General features: G+C 35.0%; 2 protein-coding genes and 2 long non-coding RNA genes across 6 annotated transcripts; 1 reads left to right on the forward strand and 3 right to left on the reverse strand.

Annotated features, from left to right (window-relative positions):
• Positions 1–378: 378 nt before the first annotated feature.
• LOC110751474 (uncharacterized) lies at positions 379–1,628 on the reverse strand. Its single transcript, XR_015836974.1, has 2 exons — positions 1,260–1,628; positions 379–860 (listed from the first exon to the last, which is right to left on the reverse strand). It is a non-coding gene; the product is annotated as an uncharacterized LOC110751474 (long non-coding RNA).
• A 1,821-nt stretch (positions 1,629–3,449) lies between these two features.
• LOC110751472 (MLP-like protein 43) lies at positions 3,450–4,393 on the reverse strand. The gene is made up of 2 exons (XM_088253581.1): positions 4,115–4,393; positions 3,450–3,975 (listed from the first exon to the last, which is right to left on the reverse strand). Exons 1-2 carry the CDS (start codon positions 4,299–4,301, stop codon positions 3,683–3,685), a joined length of 480 nt encoding a protein of 159 aa, XP_088109707.1. The 5' UTR covers positions 4,302–4,393; the 3' UTR covers positions 3,450–3,682.
• A 5,185-nt stretch (positions 4,394–9,578) lies between these two features.
• Positions 9,579–10,459, reverse strand: LOC110751470 (MLP-like protein 31). The gene is made up of 2 exons (XM_021951948.2): positions 10,172–10,459; positions 9,579–9,972 (listed from the first exon to the last, which is right to left on the reverse strand). The coding sequence occupies exons 1-2, from the start codon at positions 10,359–10,361 to the stop codon at positions 9,683–9,685; spliced, it is 480 nt and encodes a 159-aa protein (XP_021807640.1). The 5' UTR covers positions 10,362–10,459; the 3' UTR covers positions 9,579–9,682.
• Positions 10,460–13,792: 3,333 nt separating this feature from the next.
• On the forward strand, positions 13,793–18,521 carry LOC148297896 (uncharacterized). Of its 3 annotated transcripts, XR_015832878.1 has the most exons (3): positions 13,793–13,939; positions 16,636–16,980; positions 17,288–18,521. It is a non-coding gene; the product is annotated as an uncharacterized LOC148297896 (long non-coding RNA). The 3 variants fall into 3 exon arrangements; XR_015832876.1 differs by having other exon boundaries at positions 16,636–18,521; XR_015832877.1 differs by lacking the exon at positions 16,636–16,980.
• Positions 18,522–19,231: the final 710 nt, after the last annotated feature.

The raw sequence follows: 19,231 nt of genomic DNA on the forward strand, positions 1-19,231 counted from the left end.
GCAACATCACTCACTCAAATCGCAAACTTTGGATAAGTTTTGATTCCAGACAACTCGTACACAAGGTATTGGAGTGTTCCGCACAACACAACACTTTTTGTTTTTTTTTATATTTTAGTTGAGAGATCCCTATTGGAAATTGCAATAGAAAAAAGTCCATTTATACATTGTCATAAAGCATGAATTTGGTTATCAATGAAAACAGAAAATACGATTGATTATTATCCACAAATATTGCTAATACAAACCGGGCCGGCCCTGACTTTTCGGTGGCCCTAGGCAATAAACTGAATGAGGCCCCTTCCCTTAGTTTATATACAATTGCAAAAAAAACAACAAATAAAATGATTTTATGTAGAGTGCAGCCATATCTCCATATAAAACAAAAAAAATTCTGATTACATATTTAATATCATGAAGGAAATTAAAAATTTACAAACCAACATTCCAACAACCAATAATGGGAACATGTCAAGATACATTAAAACTAAGTGTTTGTTCAAAATACTAAACCCTTTCCCTTAAGATTAGCTTCTGGCTTCAAGCTTCATCACACGAGTTTAGCAAAATCAGCTTTGAAAAGAACATATGAAATGGTTGCAGCAAATTTGGATGGGTACAAAATCTTCCTGTAGCCTTCTTCCTCCCAAACAGGCAGCCAATAAGAGATCCATCCCATTACAATGTGCAAATATATGATGCTTTCCCTTTATCAAATAGCTGCTTGATTTCCTCTGCACCATTTACAATCAAAAAAGTAAAAACTGTAACATTAAAAGTACAATCAATCACTGAAAAATCCTTGATCTTCTAGCACTTTGAGAAACTCCACTCCGTACCTCCACCTGATTTATGTACATCTGCAATGATAAGATATATGCAAGATTTTGTTAGAAAAGTTTAGTAGATGTCATTGTGCAGTTTTATAGCGACTTATATAAGGAGACTTGGGAGATTATCTCCACCAGGCAGAGGATGTTTTGCCTTAGAAACAAATCCAAATTAAGTTAGCTAGCTGTATGTTGTAAGTTAGCGGCTTGATATCTAGAAAAGTCAAATTAGAGTGCCAGTATGAATCTATAATTATCCTTTGCGGAGTTTCGTAGAGACAAAAAACAAGTTAGACAAGAATAAAATCTGAACAATAATCTGATTACCACTCTGTATCTCTCTGTGTTTTGTTCCTATTGGAAATTGAATTGAAACAATAGTTTGCTGGGTAGGAACAAATATAAAGAAAAAATTATAAATCTGATTACCTTTTCAGTTTCTCATGCTCCTCCCCTCTTGGTCACCATCAATCTCAAAGACAATTTGTGAGCTTTTTGGGTGAGATTGAAACTTAGGGTTATAATATGAATCTGATATGAGAAAGATGATAGAAACTGAAAATAAAGGATATGGGTAATGGATTGAAGGGAGATGGGAATAACAGAGAAAAATTATAATGGTGGATTATTAAGAGATTGATGGATTAAATAGAGCTCCATGGAGAAATAATTAGGAAAGGAGTTGTTGCTCTTGGCTGGCTGTGTGGCGTAGGAAACAAAGAGTTTCTGAATGGGAAGAGGAACAGCCTTCCTCGTCAATTACAACGCTGACTTTCTGTTTTTATTTTTAAAATTTTTTTTTAGTTGGACAATAAAATATATATATATATATACATATACATATAATATAAAAAAATTTGGGGCCCCCTTCATTGGAGGCCCATGGCCAAGGCCCTTCTTGCCTACCCCCAGGCCCGGCACTAAAGCTACCTGTAGTAGGGGCCCATAGTCTTAGGTTATTGGGTGCATTATTTAGGGGATGTATCCAATTCTAACTTTTAATGAATTTTAATGAGTTTAAAAGTCTAAAGGTATTCAATTGTGACTTTTAAATAGTCTTTAAAAGTTTAGTGGTATTCAATTGGGAGTTTTAAAGAGTATTTAAAAGTTTTGAGGTATCCAAAATGTTAATGACTTTTAAAGACTTTGTTAAATAAATGACTTGTCAATACTTTTAAAGCTAATTCTTACTACCAAAAGTCTTGGTAATTTACACCAGACTTTATATCGTATTGGGAAGCTGAGAAGATATAAACAAAACGTCTCCAATTCTTTCCTCCCTCATTATATCAAACCAGCAAGCAGACATATTTGTTTTCTTCAACTAAAGGGCTCCACTGGTATCCCATCTTGTCTCCACTTCCTCCAGGTTAGTAAAAAATCTTGAATTTTTTTCTTTTCTTCTCATCCACACATTACTTTCCCTCTGTTGATGAATATTTCTTCTATTCTTTTCCTCATACTTGCATCATAAAGCTTATCAATATGTTTGCATATGAATATTTTATTATATTGATTTTCTCATATGCTATGTTTGCATACAATATATTATTATATTATTTTTTGCCCCTAAACCTATTAATTTATTATTTAGGAACTGTTTCTTTACCCATAATTCGTTAGGTGGATAATTTTTTTTATATAATATTCTCAATTTGATCACGTATTGGGCTAAGAGAATTGCTGGAATATAGACTCTTGTAATCTGACCAATATTGTTGATTTGTGAGTGTTTATGAAATATTATTGATGATTGAGTACTATTTATTTCTTTTGATAAGAATATGTTACTTATCTATGTGATCAGATTTGATAAATAAAAATTTAAAGGTGCATTGGATGCATTTTACCAATATGCTATTATGAAAATATACACAATTAATAAGGATTTGTACGTGTGATATAGTAATTATCAATGGAAGAATCACAACTGGGAAATGACAAAGGAAATAGCAAAGTTAATGGGGGTTATAAATTGTGGACGTTGGAAGAGAGCAATGAGTTGCTACAACTCATGGTTGACGCCGCCAATCGTGGATGGCGTGATAGTAATAGAATGCTAAGCAAGCAAACAGTTGAGAAAAAGATTCTTCCATGTAATTGCATCCATTTTTTTTTTCTAGTTTTTTGTTCCATGCATGCCGACTAGTTAATTCAACATATTAAAAGATAAATTCTATTCGTAAAATAAATATAAAAATAAGTATTTAAAAGTCTATAAAACTCTATGACAAAAGTATATGAAAGTTTGTCACTTTAACTCTATAAAGTATGTAAAAGTCATTAAGAATCTGTCAACTATAGGAAAGTCACTCACTTAAAAAAAGTCTTTAAAAGTTAGAATTGGATACAACCCCCTAAGGGCTGACGACATAAAAGTTAAGTAATAGGGCTGACGACAATCACGACAATAATTTTGTGTGGGGAGGAGTTTAAAAATTATGGGCAGGCTTCTTGGAAGTGGTAGAGGACTAAATTTCAATTGTCTCAGGATGTACAAAATCTTTAGTGACGTTTAGGTATATTATTTGGAAAGCTTAAATGCTTTATTTACAATTTCTTTTTGCTTTAAATCCTTGCAAGTGAATCATACAGATATGTCAACTGTCTGAGTGGTCGTTGAGAAATTAAATATTATAAGAAACAATTGAACACACTCCAATTGGGAAGTTGATCAAGATTTCTCAGCTTGAATTTTCTTTCATTTTGCATTTGCTGGTAATGATCAAGATTTCACAATTGTAACAACACACGTGTACACAAACATATTATACAAAACAGAGAAGGAGAAAAACACATGCAAGCATGATTAACTTGAACTTGAACTTTTTATTATTGCATGGTCAATTGGATTATGCTTGGTTAAGGAAATTATCAGTCTCTTTGACGAGAATAACTGCCAACTGGAGCTGGAGATGTGGGTCTGGAACACTGTCGTTCAGCTTTTCATATTGAAGCACCAAATGCACCACGCTGCCTTCATCAGCAATATTGTCAATGTCGCCTGATTTTGGACTAACTTGAAGAGTAATCTTGAAGCTCTTGTAACGATCCAGAGGGTTTCCTTCAAGGACTGTAAAAGTCACCGAATGAGTTTCGTCGTCTATGGCTTCAGTTAACTCCTTGGAAAAGGTAGGTTTCCCATCTGTGTATTTGGCAAAAGCAATAATTAGTTCATCCAAAAAACATACATGTTGCTCATCATTTGAAAACATGGTTTAATCCATATGCATATTTGTGACATGACATGATGGTCAAACAATCTTTGGAGCAAGCTTAATTACCTTCTATATAATTCCACAAGAAGACACAACCCACTTTACCCCATTCACCTTCAAGTAATTTATGACTCGGAACTTTGTCAGGACTGATATTGCATATTTCATATGGCGTTTGTGCGAAGAATTCGTGGAACCTATCGGCATGAGACTTGATTTCAACATTCGTCTCCAACTTACCAGACTTGGCCATTCTTCCCACACAAAATAAAAATAAAAAACCAGTTTATTAACTGAAATAACAATGATAATAGTAATAATATAGCTAAGACATATAGGATTTGAGGAAACCAGTTTGGCCCTTGTACCTATATATAGGCAACATGCCTCTTGATAAGATGAGAACATCGCATCCATCCTCTCATCAGCTCTAGGTTAAAATTAATTGTACTTATTCCACTAAAAAACACATTAATCAGGTATCATATTGCTGTCATCATATTAATTGTTCTCAAGATTCCTTGTAAAGCATCTGCTACAATCCCTTGCTCCTTGTTTTTTGAGTTTGTTGGTTTCTCTGTTTGTGTTGTATGCCCTAATCTATTAGGTACAGGTAGTTCACTTTTGTTTGGTTTAGGATGGGCATCTTATTTTTGTGATGCTTATCCTAATATAAGATATACTTTCACTAGTAAAAAAAACCCCTTGCGCGACCAAACTTTGCGCGACCAAACACAATTCGTCGCACAAAGTGACTTTGCGCGACGAAAATTAAACTTTGTCACGTAAAGTCTTACGCGACTAAATTTTGCGCAACGAAATACAAATCGTCGCACAAAGTCACTTTGCGCCACGACAAAGCATCGTCGCGAAAAGTAACTTTGCGCGACGAAACACTTAAATTCGTCGCGCAAAGTCTTGCGCGACGAAGTGTGGTTCGTCTCGTAAAGTCTTTTCAAAAATAAATTAAATAAAAAATTATTTTTAAAAATTATGCATGACTTTGCTTGACGAAAGACAATAATTCGGTACACAAAGTCTTGCGCGACGAAGTGTCATTCGTCTCGCAAAGTCTTTACAAAAATAAATAAAATAAAAAATTATTTTTAAAAATTTTTGGATAACTTTGCGCGACGAAATAATAATCTTCGTCTCGCAAAGTGTTTACAAAAATAAATAAAATAAAAAATTATTTTTAAAATATTTTGGATGACTTTGCGCGACAAATAATAATCTTCGTCTCGCAAAGTCTGTACAAAAATAAATAAAATAAAAAAATTATTTTGTTAGAAACATATATTATTGTAGTTCGGATTGAGTTTTTGTTAGAAAATATATATTTTAAATTGACGATCGAATTGGTTCATTGTATTCATATAGGGTCAAGGAGTGTAGCTGTAAAAAATCATCAAAATCGAAATTGAAATAACCGTTAAATCGTGAATTTTCGTTTATAACCGTCAATTTTTTTTGTCCTATTACTTGATCTCTGAATGTTGATTTTTTCCGATTTTTGGCGTATATGATCTTGAAGTATAAACAAACAAGTTTGACGGTTGGATCATTGAAAATAGTTTCATAGAATACATATGCCATCAAAACAATATATTCACTAACAATTAAGAGTTTATTTATACTTTTGTTAAATGTAACATAAGATTTTGTGGTATCCACTAGTGTAAATATTTTAAATTGACGATCGAATTGATTCATTGTATTCATATAGGGTCAATGAGTGTAGCTATAAAAAATCATCAAAATCAGAGTTGAAATAACCGTTAAATCATGATTTTTCGTTTATAACCATCGAAAAGTTTTGTCCTATTACTTGATCTTTGAATGTTTATTTTTTCCGATTTTTGGCGTATATGATCTCAAAGTGTAAACAAACAAGTTTGACGGTTGGATCGTTGAAACTAGTTTCGTAGAATGCGTATGCCATCAAAACAATATATTCACTAACAATTAAGAGTTTATTTATACTTTCATTAAATACAACATAAGATTTTGTGGTATCCACTAGTGTAAATATTTTAAATTGAAGATCAAATTGAGTCATTGTATTCATATAGGGTCAAGGAGTGTAGTTGTAAAAAATCATCAAAATCGGAGTTAAAATAACCGTTAAATTGTGATTTTTGTATATAACCATAGAAAAGTTTTGTCCCATTACGTGATCTCTGAATATTTATTTTTTCTGATTTTTGGGGTATACGATCTCGAAGTATAAACAAACAAATTTGACGGTTGGATCGTTGAAACTAGTTTCATAGAATACATATCCCATCAAAACAATATATTCACTAACAATTAAGAGTTTATTTATACTTTTATTAAATATAACATAAGATTTTGTGGTATCTACTAGTGTAAATACTTTAAATTGACGATCGAATGCAGTCATTGTATTCATATAGGGTCAAGAAGTGTAGCTGTAAAAAATCATCCAAATCAGAGTTGAAATAACCGTTAAATCTTGATTTTTCTTTTATAACCGTCGAAATGTTTTGTCCCATTAATTGATCTCTTAATGTTTATTTTTTCTGAATTTTGGCGTATATGATCTCGAAGTATAAACAAACAAGCTTGACGGTTGGATCGTTGAGTAGCTTTAAATTTGTTTATTTTGAACGTATAACACTTAAGAAATTGAATAGTATATATATTTATTAGTAGCTTTAAATTTTTTTAAAAAATTTGGGCGGGCAAAAAAATGGGCGGGTACTCTAAAAATTTGGGCGGGTACCAAAAATGGGAAATTTTAAAAAAAAAAATTTACGACTTTGCGCGACCAATATATAGTGTTTCGTCGCGCAAAGTATACTTTAAAAATTTGGGCGGGTACCAAAAATGGGAATGAAAAAAAATAAATTTCGACTTTGCGCGACCAATATATAATTATTCGTCGCGCAAAGTATTCTCTAAAAATTTGGCGGGTACCAAAAATGGGAAATTAAAAAAAAAAAAATTACGACTTTGCGTGACCAATATATGTTTTTCGTTGCGCAAAGTATACTCTAAAAATTTACGACTTTGCGCGACCAATATATGTTTTTCGTCGCGCAAAGTTTGCTCTAAAAGTTTGGGCGGGTACCAAAAATGGGAATTAAAAAAAAAAAAATTTCGACTTTGCGCGACCAATATATAATTATTCGTCGCGCAAAGTATATATTCTAAAAATTTGGTGGGCACAAAAAATAGGATTTTTAAAAAAAATTTTGACTTTGCGCGACCAATATATAAGTATTCGTCGCGCAAAGTATTCTCTAAAAAATTGGCGGGCACCAAAAATGGGATGCGGGAATATTTTGGTCGCGCAAAAGTTTGGGCGACCAGAAATTCGTCGCCCAAAACTGAAAAAATTTGGCGGGCACCGAAAATGGGAATTTTTTTTTAAAAAAATTTTTAAACACTTTGCGCGACGAATATATTATTTCGTCGCGCAAAGTGATACGTTCTTTAAAAGCAAAATAACTCCTCCACCATTTTCTCAATGTCTTCTAAATCTTACCATTTCTCTCTCTTTCCCACTCCCCAAATCCTACCATTTCTCTCACACTCACTCCTCTCACTTAATCTCTCATCTCTCTCTTCACTCTCTCTCTCTCTCTCTCTCTCTCTCTCTCTCTCTCTCTCTCTCTCTCATCTCTCTTTTCATCATCTCTCACTCTCACTCACTCTCTCATCTCTCTCTCACTATCTTCTCTAATTCTCGCACACTCACTTCTCTGTAAATTTTAATTTTTTTCATTAATATGTGTTTTTGGAGTTAGTTTTGAGTTTATGCCAATTATTTGTCATTATTTTATGTTATTGTTTTGTTATTTGACAATATTTGTTTTTTTTCTTTGTAGGGAATTGTTGAGGCTAAAGTTGAGGATTTGATATAAGATGCTTGTAGATTTTATTATTGTACTTTGTTAATTTAAGTGTACATTTTGAATATTATGTATATTGGATAATTTGACCACTATTTTTCTTATGTAATTTTATTTTGAATATGTCAATTTAAATTAAAGGAATTAAGAAAAATAAAATCATACAATTAAATTAAATTTAAAAAATTAATATAATGAAATTGATATAAGAGAAATAATAATAAAAAATGTTAAAAACCTTGCGCGACAAAATATTTCATCGCGCAAACTATTAAATTAGTTTATTTTAGTTTAAAATTTTCAAAAAATAAAAAAATAAAAAAAAAATGAATAATTCGTCGCGCAAAGGCGCAAAGTACATTTGCGCGACATTAACTTTCGTCGCTCAAAGTTGATAATATTCGTCGCGTAAAGTAATTAGTATTCGTCGCGCAAAGTTGTTATTTTCCGTCGCGCAAAATTGTTATTTTTGTCGTGCAAAGTCGTCATGATTCGTCGCGCAAGTTGTTATCCTTCGTCGTGCAAAGTGGCTTTGTGTGACGAAGAATTTTTGTCGTCGAGCAAACCCTTTCTTTACGAGTTTTGCGCGACCAAAATTTCGTCGCGCAAACTTTGCGCGACGAAATTTTCCTTTGCGCGACCAAAAATCATTCGTTGCGCAAAGTGTTTTTTGTAGTAGTGATTTGTTGTTTGTTTATTTATATTATTTTGACTTTTTCAAAAATGCCCTGCTACACCTACTAATAAATTACATATTGATTAACCCTTCTTCCTCCTTCGGCTTGGGAAAAACTTTCTAAATGCCTTTGAATTCTATGAACCAAAATACGTGGAGCTTTGGGGCTTTGTGATTAGAGTGGAGATGTCAAATACCAAACATCAAATTTAAATTTGATGGCTAATGTGGCAATTTGACATCTTACACAGCTATACACTCCACCCGATATGTCAAATTAAATTATTATTTTATTACATTTTAGTGTTGATTTATTTTTAATTAAAAAGAAAAAAAAAATTATTCATTTCACATCTTGCTTTTGGGATGTCAAAAATAACATCTCAATCTCTAGCCTTCATTCCACATAAGCTTTGACACATCAGTTGGAGTGAAATGAGATGTTATTTCTAGCCGTTAGTGATTAACTTTAACCAATGGGGTTATAATTAATTAATTTGATTGCAATATCCCATGATCAAGTTATAGCCCATACCCTACTACTTACTGTTCATAGGGATCTGCCTGAGAAATCGGGCGTATTCAACCGGACTCATCGACAGTTGCTCATCAAGTCACACTGTCAGAAGGAATTAATAAACTGCTGGTGGATGGATAATTCTGATTTCTGATAAGTTTATTAAACATTTAAACTTTCCTTTTTCGTGCAAGTTTTAGCAATAATACTAATTTTTTTGCCGTGTACCTATCAAATTAATTATATTATCATTATTTGGGGTCGGTGACTGGGTGGGCACTGGCTGTCGATCAAATGTCATTATTCATTATCAAATAGTAAGGATAATAATCAATCGTATTTTCTGTTCCACATGCAATGAAATGAAAGGGTCTATATGATTAGATTTCCTATTTCTCTAGTACCTCATTTTGCGAGCTACTTTAATTTTATTGATTTTCTAATTTCATCTTGCAACACTTTTTAACATCAGATCGATCTGATCAATATATATTGTTTTTCTTTATTAAGCCAATAATATGCTAATAGTACCAGCTGTGGGTAAAATATTGTACTAGCATCTGTTACGCATTATTGAGAAGGTAGGCATCAACATTGTTAGTGAGAATGACCACAAAGTCCAGATACTTATTAGGAGCCGGAACAGCCTCATTCTGCTTCTCGTATTCTATGTTCCATTTCACTGATGAGCTGCTGCTGCGGCTGCATCCATCACCCCTTGGTGTAACTTGAACCGTCGCCTTGAAACTCTTGTAGTGTTTCGTGACCTCTCCTTCCACCGTTCGGAAGGCGATTGTTTTGTTTTTCTCATCTATGGCTTCAACTGTCTCTTTCGAAACCTCAGAAAAATTGCCTATCATGGTTTTAGACAACCAATTAATTAAAGTGGAGGTTGGGTTTATGATAAATAATAGTCCAGCTATGAAATTGACAGTTATGATTGAATGTATGTGGCAATATAAGAGCCATTTATAATGATTATTTTATTTCTCCAGTATATTATATATGCATATTAACTTATATCATAGAGTATTAATTAATATATTTGTTACCTGCAGTAACGTAAGTCCATTGCTTGATTGAGCCGACAGAGCTCCCGTCACCTTTAAGCACCTGTAGATCCTTTATAATATTAGGGCAGATCTTGGGCAAAAGGTACCCTTTGCTACGAAAGATTTCGTAGAACTTGTCAGCACTGGCTTTGATCTCGGCTTGGACTTCTATGTTTGCTATTTGAGCCATATATTATATATTGTTCAATCGAGAGTTGTATAACGTACCTTTGTAATTTGTACGAAATTAGCTAGAGTCTGGTGAAAAATATATAACTCTCTCTCTCTCACTTGGTCTCTATATAGAAGAAAGAAATTATAGACATCACATGTATAATGTATCCTCTTGACTACTTTTGCCAATATTATTTACGGTATGCGTATAAATTGAATATATTTCAAAAGTTGGTTCTGTTAAGGACACAATTTTCCAGCTGATCCTGGTTTGTGGTTCTGCGAAGCAAGAATGCAGTTTTCTGGGCCCTCCAGCAGGGCAAGCTAGAACTACTGATGTCCTATCTCCACTATCTTCATCTTATGGTGGATCAGAAAGAGGATTCTTTTTCCAGCCTTTTTTTGGGTAAAGATATATCCTTTTTCCGATGAGATATATACCCAACTTTTTGTTTTTGTTTTTATTTTTGCTTTCTGTTAGTGCAAGTACACGCACGTCCAGCCCCTAAGGATTGAAATTGAAATCGATGCTAACCCAGCACTTAATTAAGATGCAACATCACTCACTCAAATCGCAAACTTTGGATAAGTTTTGATTCCAGACAACTCGTACACAAGGTATTGGAGTGTTCCGCACAACACAACACTTTTTGTTTTTGTTTTTATTTTAGTTGAGAGATCCCTATTGGAAATTGCAATAGAAAAAAGTCCATTTATACATTGTCATAAAGCATGAATATGGTTATCAATGAAAACAGAAAATACGATTGATTATTATCCACAAATATTGCTAATACAAATATCACCAATACCAAAGACATATTGTCATTATCAATGATATCATGCATCGATTAAGGAGATAAGTGTTGCATTCCTAAAAGGACACAAATTAATGTGCAAACAACCAATTAAAAATACCCGCAAGTGCACGAATCTATCGAAGTATAGATTATGTAAGTACGGGGTTGATCCCACGAAGAACTTGTCGGCTTCCTATAAGTTCTAATTTGAGTACGTAAAGAACACTTATTTAACACACCACAAATGCACAAATGCAAAATGGAAACTAGAAATGAGTAAAGAAGTGTAAAAGAAATGGAACAACACAAGAAAACTAAAGAAAAACACAAACAGCACTTTCTATCACCATTTGGACAGATTCGTTTCTCTATTTTTCCAGTTTCGACCTCTGTCCAGTGTTTTGCCTATAACTTTCCAACCGTACGTCCAAAATTCACGTTCTTTATACGGTTGGATTCAGCACAGAAAATGGAAGAACACAACGCGGACCAAAAGTCCAAAACAATTACGGAAACAAATAAAATTCAGTAACAAAGACACACCACGTGTCGAACACACAACTCACACACACATTGGGGGGGGGGGGGGGGGGGTTTGATTTGTTTCAAGTGACCTATTTCTATTGCAAGAAAGTAAATGGACTTTGAATTTAAATGAGAATTGCAGAGATGAAATATCAAAGAGTGGAATTAAAAAGTAACAAACACTAGGGTTTCGGAATCCACCCTAAACAATTCTACCCAAGTTCATGAATACTCAAGTGATGAACTCTAAACGTGTTGATGAAAATGTTCGCAATCAAGGCCATGGGTCGTGGCTCAAGACGCATTGATTCTCTCTAATATACGTAAAGTGCATGGTTCGTGCTACAATACTTGTGCCCTCCCCATAACCGAACCTAGGTATGGTTCGTACTTTGATTCAATTACAAGGAGAACCCATTAAGTTCAAAGAGAATATGAACATCACAAGAATCCTAATAGCATGGTGTTTACATTAGGTATTCAAGAAACCAATTCACATGGATGATTCTTACTTCATCCATTTATTGCTTAGGATAACATGAAGATACACATAATCCCAACAATCTCAAGAAGCATGCTTTCAAAGATGGCCAACCAAGGAAAAACACACATCAAGGATAGATTAATTTGGTGAATTGGAATTCATCAACAATATCTAGAAATTCATACACTCAAGTATCAAAACAATAAGGTAATCATGTTTAGAGCTTCAACCTAAGCCCTAGCTATAGAGTTTAGTTGCTCATACTTATTTCAAATACAAACTCAAAATGAAATTAGAAAGAGTTTACAGATTTTCAGAAAATGATGAAAGCTTCAAGATCATCAATGGTGGAAGTCTTCTTCTCCACTTTTCTTGGCTGCACCTTGGCTTTCTCCAAGCTCCAAAAACTCTCCAAAATCTGCTCTCAATGTGTAGAATTAAGAATTGAATTGCTTTCCACGTTCAAAGGCTCCCTCCATATCTGATTGCCAATTGCTTTTGCTCCTTTTCCCATCTTTTCCTACTCACACTTTTAATATAAAACTCATTCTTTCTCTAAAGCTTTTGCCCATTGTCCCCTTGCCATTATGAAGCATTGACTCACAAAGATGCCAAATACTTCAGAAAATATCTCTTTTACAAAGGTAATTTCTTGTTACCAAGAGTTATGGTAACAAGGAATTAAGATGACACAAAGGAGGTAAAAGCTGGCCAAATCCGGATTTCCAGAGCTGTGGTAACATGCTGGATTGGTTGGATAGGCAATACTTGTCCAATGGAGCTCAAATTTGGATATGTTGTAGTTAACATCCATTGAAACAAATCTCATGAAGATCATGACCTCATCCGAGCACCAGAGCATGTTGATCCCAGGCCAAGAAGTTGACCTACGAAAATGAACAAAAACAGAATTTATAACTAATAATGCACTTTTAGCTCATTTTCATCCCAACCAAGGTAAAATCTAAGAAAACACAAAAAGGAAGTAAAAAGCTATAAAATGTTAAAACTAACTCAAAATAGTGGGTGAAATGGAATCGAACATAATTGACAACAGAAAGTTGGTTTTCGCAAACTGTGAATGCAATTGCATGTTGTGTGTGCAACTACCTAGTTTCTGTTGGCAAATTGAATGTTGTGAAATGCAATTACCTAGTGGTTCAACTTCACCATGACAAGCTATAAAAAGCTATAAAATGTCAAGAACTAACTCAAAATAGTGGGTGAATAACATGAAAAATCATGTGTAAAAATGAACCGAACAATAAGCCCAAGATTAAAAGATGGAATTGGAAGAAAACACCCTGAGATAAGCTTAAATAGGAGAAGTTATTCACTAAAGCTACCTGTAGTAGGGGCCCATAGTCTTAGGTTATTGGGTGCATTATTTAGGGGGTGTATCCAATTCTAACTTTTAATGACTTTTAATGAGTTTAAAAGTCTAAAGGTATTCAATTGTGACCTTTAAATAGTCTTTAAAAGTTTAGTGGTATTCAATTGGGAGTTTTAAAGAGTATTTAAAAGTTTTGAGGTATCCAAAATGTTAATGACTTTTAAAGACTTTGTTAAATAAATGATTTGTCAATACTTTTAAAGCTAATTCTTACTACCAAAAGTCTTGGTAATTTACACCAGACTTTATATCGTATTGGGAAGCTGAGAAGATAGAAACAATACGTCTCCAATTCTTTCCTCCCTCATTATATCAAACCAGCAAGCAGACATATCTATTTTCTTCAACTAAAGGTCTCCACTGGTATCCCATCTTGTCTCCACTTCCTCCAGGTTAGTAAAAAATCTTGAATTTTTTTCTTCTCTTCTCATCCACACGTTACTTTCCCTCTGTTGATGAATATTTCTTCTATTCTTTTCCTCATATTTGCATCATAAAGCTTATCAATATGTTTGCATATGAATATTTTATTATATTAATTTTCTCATATGCTATGTTTGCTTGCCCCTAAACCTATTAATTTATTATTTAGGAACTGTTTCTCTACCCATAATTCGTTAGGTGTGGATAATTTTTTCATATAATATTCTCAATTTGATCACGTATTGGGCTAAGAGAATTGCTGGAATATAGACTCTTGTAATCTGACCAGTATTGTTGATTTGTGAGTGTTTATGAAATATTATTGATGATTGAGTACTATTTATTTCTTTTGATAAGAGTATGTTACTTATCTATGTGATCAGATTTGATAAATAAAAATTTAAAGATGCATTGGATGCATTTTACCAATATGCTATTATGAAAATATACACAATTAATAAGGATTTGTACGTGTGATATAGTAATTATCAATAGAAGAATCACAACTGGGAAATGACAAAGGAAATAGCAAAGTTAATGGGGGTTATAAATTGTGGACGTTGGAAGAGAGCAATGAGTTGCTACAACTCATGGTTGACGCCGCCAATTGTGGATGGCGTGATAGTAATAGAATGCTAAGCAAGCAAACAGTTGAGAAAAAGATTCTTCCATGTAATTGCATCCATTTTTTTTTTCTAGTTTTTTGTTCCATGCATGCCGACTAGTTAATTCAACATATTAAAAGATAAATTCTATTCGTAAAATAAATATAAAAATAAGTATTTAAAAGTCTATAAAACTCTATGACAAAAGTATATGAAAGTTTGTCACTTTAACTCTATAAAGTATGTAAAAGTCATTAAGAATATGTCAACTATAGGAAAGTCACTCACTTAAAAAAAGTCTTTAAAAGTTAGAATTGGATACAACCCCCTTAGTGACAATCCACAACTTGGCCTACATAAAAGTTAAGTAATAGGGCTGACGACAATCACCACAATAATTTTGTGTGTAACATCCTGACCCAAAATAAAGGAATAGTGAATTAATTAATTTCAAGAATTATGAATTTTCAATTTTGCCCTCGGAGTAGGGGTAATTTAGTCATTTTTTATCCTGGAGGATTTCGGGGCAGTGGATGGTACCTTTACGTAGGTCGTACTGAGACGAGTCCGTAGACATGCGGTGGGCTTGAATCGGAGTTGTAACGAGAGAGATACGATCTAAAAACTCTCAGTGGCACAATCGTAATTATTTCGAAGTTTATTTTTAATAAAAGCAGAAAACCCTCTCTCTCTCTCTCCCTGTCGCGAGCCCCCCCTGGTTTGTTACAGCAGCGACGGTTTCACGGTCGCCAGCGCCAACTCCGGCAGCCACCAGCCACGGGACCGGACCGGATCGCACCCCCACCACTCCTTCTTCCTTTCCCGGCCAGCCCTCGCCCTTGGAGACGCCGGAATCTCGCCGGAAAACTGCCAAAACACGCTAGTTTTTGACAGAACTTCCAGCTGCTCGTTCCCCCTCATTTCTCCACCAAATTGGACGTGTAAGGTATGGATTTCCACCTATTTTTCCTGATCTAGCTGCTGGTTGGGTAGGATTGCATCAATTTTGAGCGTAGGTAGTTCGATTTTCGAATTTAGGTTTGGCCGAACTTCGGGTTGAATTTCCGGCCACTTCCGGCCACTTTTTGGGGTATGTCCAAGAACAAAAGTGGCTCCAAATTAGGTGTATTACCTAGGGTAGGAGTCTTGGCCTGTGATTCTACGTTTTTCCAGCAAGTGGTGATCGCTTTGGACACCCACGCGCTGCCAGAGCGTGTGGCGGCGCGTGGGCACTGGAGCAGAGGGGCTTTATGTCCCAATGCAATCCCCTGGTTGTCACGAGCGCGTAGGATTTTATGGATCTCAATTCGGATAACGTTTGAACCCCGAACGAATTTTACTTATTGTGTGATTTCCGGGTTCGATAGGTTGGAACCGTTGGATCACTTCCAATTTAATATGTATTGATCTTGGTATTTCTAGGATCGTGTAGGAATTTGCGGATCGGGAATCGGAGCCCCGGATGTTCCGATTTAAATAGTTAAAGTTTGTGTTTTACGATTACCGTCCGATCGTGTGATCGCGAGCGATCTAACCGTCCAATCCGGACCAAACTTGCAGGACGTGTATCCTAGACCTTGTGGAACCCATAGGAACTTTCGGATCGTGAAATGGAGGTCGTGGGCCCCGCGGGCCCGATTGACCAAGTTTGGGTAGTTTGACCCTCGATTGACCGTGAGTCTTCCGGGGTAGTCCCACTCTTCGAAGAGTACTAGAACAACCCTTTTGGATGAGTCTCGACCGTCATTTGTTTTATGTTGATTATGTGGGTCTATGGGATTAATTGTATGATTTTATGATGGAAATCTTATGCTTTTGAATTTAATGGTTTATTTAAATGCTTTTTATATTTAATAGTTGAATTCTTTATTTTTGTAAAGTAATTGTGATACATGGGGGTTTGACATATTCGAGTGTCTTGGGTTTATATATAATAATTGAGAAAGTGTTATCTTGTTGATTTTGTGTGGAGTACTTAGAATGTTAATTTGAGTGTTATTAGCACTACCTTAGGTACCTCTCCGGTTATGGGTTTTATGTTTGAGATTTATTTTGCCCAGGCCCGTCGGAGTTTGTCCAGGCCCTTCGGATGATTTATTTTGCCCAGGCCCGTCGGAGTTTGTCCAGGCCCTTCGGAGATTTATTTTGCCCAAGCCCGTCGGAGTTTGTCCAAGCCTTTCGGATGATTTATTTTGCCCAGGCCCGTCGGAGTTAGTCCAAGCCTGTGATGTCTTCTTAATACGATGCCTTGGGAAGAAAGTGATAGTTTTCAATGTGTTTTTATTGGATTTAGAATTGTAATAGATATGAAATGTATAGTTAGTTCGGTTGTAAATAATTGTCTATTATCGGAGTTGTGACTGTTGATGACGAGAACTGCGTGTGGCTTGATCCCTTGTCCAAAGGTACGTAGGCAGCCTGGGGTCTCACCTAGGTGCAGCCGCAAATTATATTATGTTTTAAAGGTTTGATCGATTCTGAGTATGTGATTGGATGCTGTTGTGATTATTGGATTGGAATCCGGTTTGATGTTTTCGGTGGTATTTGTAAAGTTGTTTGAGATCATTAACTGTATGGTTTATGTATTGTTTGACTTAGGAGCATTGTTGGTTTTGTTTCGAATTATCTGAAGGCCGGAGGCCTATTATGTGTTTGCATGTTGATAACTTGTGCATGCTGCCAGTTGGGATTTAATTGTGAATCTTTTAACAGGTTGAAATTTGGGGAAAGTCCAATTTTCAGGGGAGACTCTGCCGAAATTTCGGCAAACAGTCTTGGTTCTTAGTAAGTGGGCCTGGCATCGTTGTGATGTCGAAAATTTTCCACAGGATTCGTTTCGGGTTCTGATCGGTTCATAATTGTATATCATTTTGTACCCTTCTAGCTTATGATTTGGTTATGTTTTTGAGTTAAACTTGTGCTTTTAATCCTTTTTGTGTTTATCTTTCAGTTCATTGAGCTTTAGGTAATAATGATGGCTTTAGAGAGCATAATTCATGCAATTCAAGCATGTTAAGGCCTAATTTGGATGAATGGATGAAGAGCTTAAAGACAAACTCATTTTGGCTACAGCCCCCTGCCAGTCCAGTTCCGTAGGTCATATTGCAAGCTTTGTTTCAACAACCTACATAGCTCGAATGAGGCCACATTCTTCATGAAAGTTGTTCCAATTGGTGTGTACTATAACATATCCAAAATGTAGCCCCATTGGATAAATCTGGAGTCCGTTACCTAGCAAACACAGAACCATGCTCAGGATGGATTTTTGTCAGCGAGCAAAACGAGTTAGCAATTTGTTTTGGCCTTAACTTCCTCCTCCGAGCTTGGATTGGGCCAATACTTGTATGGCTGGAAAGAAGACATTCTGAACTTCAATTTCGAATGCTTAAAGTCCTAATTTGATTAAGAGAAGCCTAAGTTGTAAGCCCTTGAAGTTGCTGGTCATGCTGACCTCAGCATGTGCTGGTTGGATGCTTGGTCATGGTGAGCTAGGTATGAGCTATCATTTCTGGTTGGAAGCTTGGTCATGGTGACATGAAGATGAGCTAGGGCTGCTGGTGGGATCTATTGGTGAAGTGCATCAACCAATTCAAGATTTTCTAATACAAGTGCATCACCCAATTTAGATTTTCTAATACAAGTGCATCAACCATTTCAGATTTTATAAAACAAGTGTTGTATGCATTAGCCATATTGAATTCAGATTTTCACTTCCCCTAGGCCTATAAATAGGGAAGTTCTCTAAGCTTGTAAACACACCCCAAGGGGGGGGAGCTCTCAAACACTTCTCTAGAGCTCCCTTCCCTTCTCTCCCTCAAATTCTCTTAGTTTTGCTTTCTAGTTCTCAATTCTAGCTTTCTTTAATGTTTTCTTAGTTGTAATTTATTTTTCTTGTAATGTACATTCTTTCTTAAGTATTCAAGTTTAATTAGTTTCCAAGTTTCAATTATGGTTTTTGTTCTTATTCATTATGCTTATAAGTTAATATGCTAGTTTGAATGATTGATCACCATTTAGGCTTGCATGTTAGCTATCTTGGTTTGAATTAAGAGTATACACCATGCTTTAATTCGAATTGAACTATGAATAGGAAGAGTATGTATGGACATTCGACAACAGGGATTAGATACATGCTTGGTTGTTTAAAATGTTCTTCTATGCTTAATGGGTTCCTAATGCTTAATTTTAGGTTAGACAACAAATGATCAAATTAGGGAATTAGGAACACAAGGTTATGACCACACACCATGGCTTAATCATACTTTAGCTAGAATCAATCCATTAATCTAAATTGAACTTGGGAACTTATTTGCTTGAGGTATTTCCTTTTTCTTGTTTTATTTATTTTCTTTTTTTATTTCTGTTTTGTGTAAGAGAAATGAATTGAATCATTCAATCACCAATCCTCGTGGAATCGACCTCGCACTTACATATGCTATACTACCAACGGTTCGTGCACTTGCGAGTATCACAAGTTGAGGATGCAGCTTAATCCATTTTGGTGGAGCTAAATCTACACGACAAGTTTTTGGCGCCGTTGCCGGGGATCGGTAACATTGTTTGATTCTATTTGGCTTTCCTACTTTATTTTTTTTTTCTTAACTAGACAATTTCAAGTTTTAAAGTTAATGACGTTAATGGACAAGTTGTGTTTGT

The sequence above is a fragment of the Prunus avium genome, chromosome 1 (assembly GCF_965620075.1).
Source record: "Prunus avium chromosome 1, drPruAviu1.hap1.1, whole genome shotgun sequence".
NCBI lineage: Eukaryota > Viridiplantae > Streptophyta > Magnoliopsida > Rosales > Rosaceae > Prunus > Prunus avium.

Coding starts and splice junctions, on each gene's coding strand:
- LOC110751472 (XM_088253581.1), bottom strand. CDS start 4,301: ATGGCCAAGTCTGGTAAGTTGGAGACGAATGTTGAAATCAAGTCTCAT. Junction 3,976..4,114: donor CTTGTGGAATTATATAGAAG/GTAATTAAGCTT, acceptor CCAAATACACAG/ATGGGAAACCTACCTTTTCC.
- LOC110751470 (XM_021951948.2), bottom strand. CDS start 10,361: ATGGCTCAAATAGCAAACATAGAAGTCCAAGCCGAGATCAAAGCCAGT. Junction 9,973..10,171: donor ATGGACTTACGTTACTGCAG/GTAACAAATATA, acceptor AAACCATGATAG/GCAATTTTTCTGAGGTTTCG.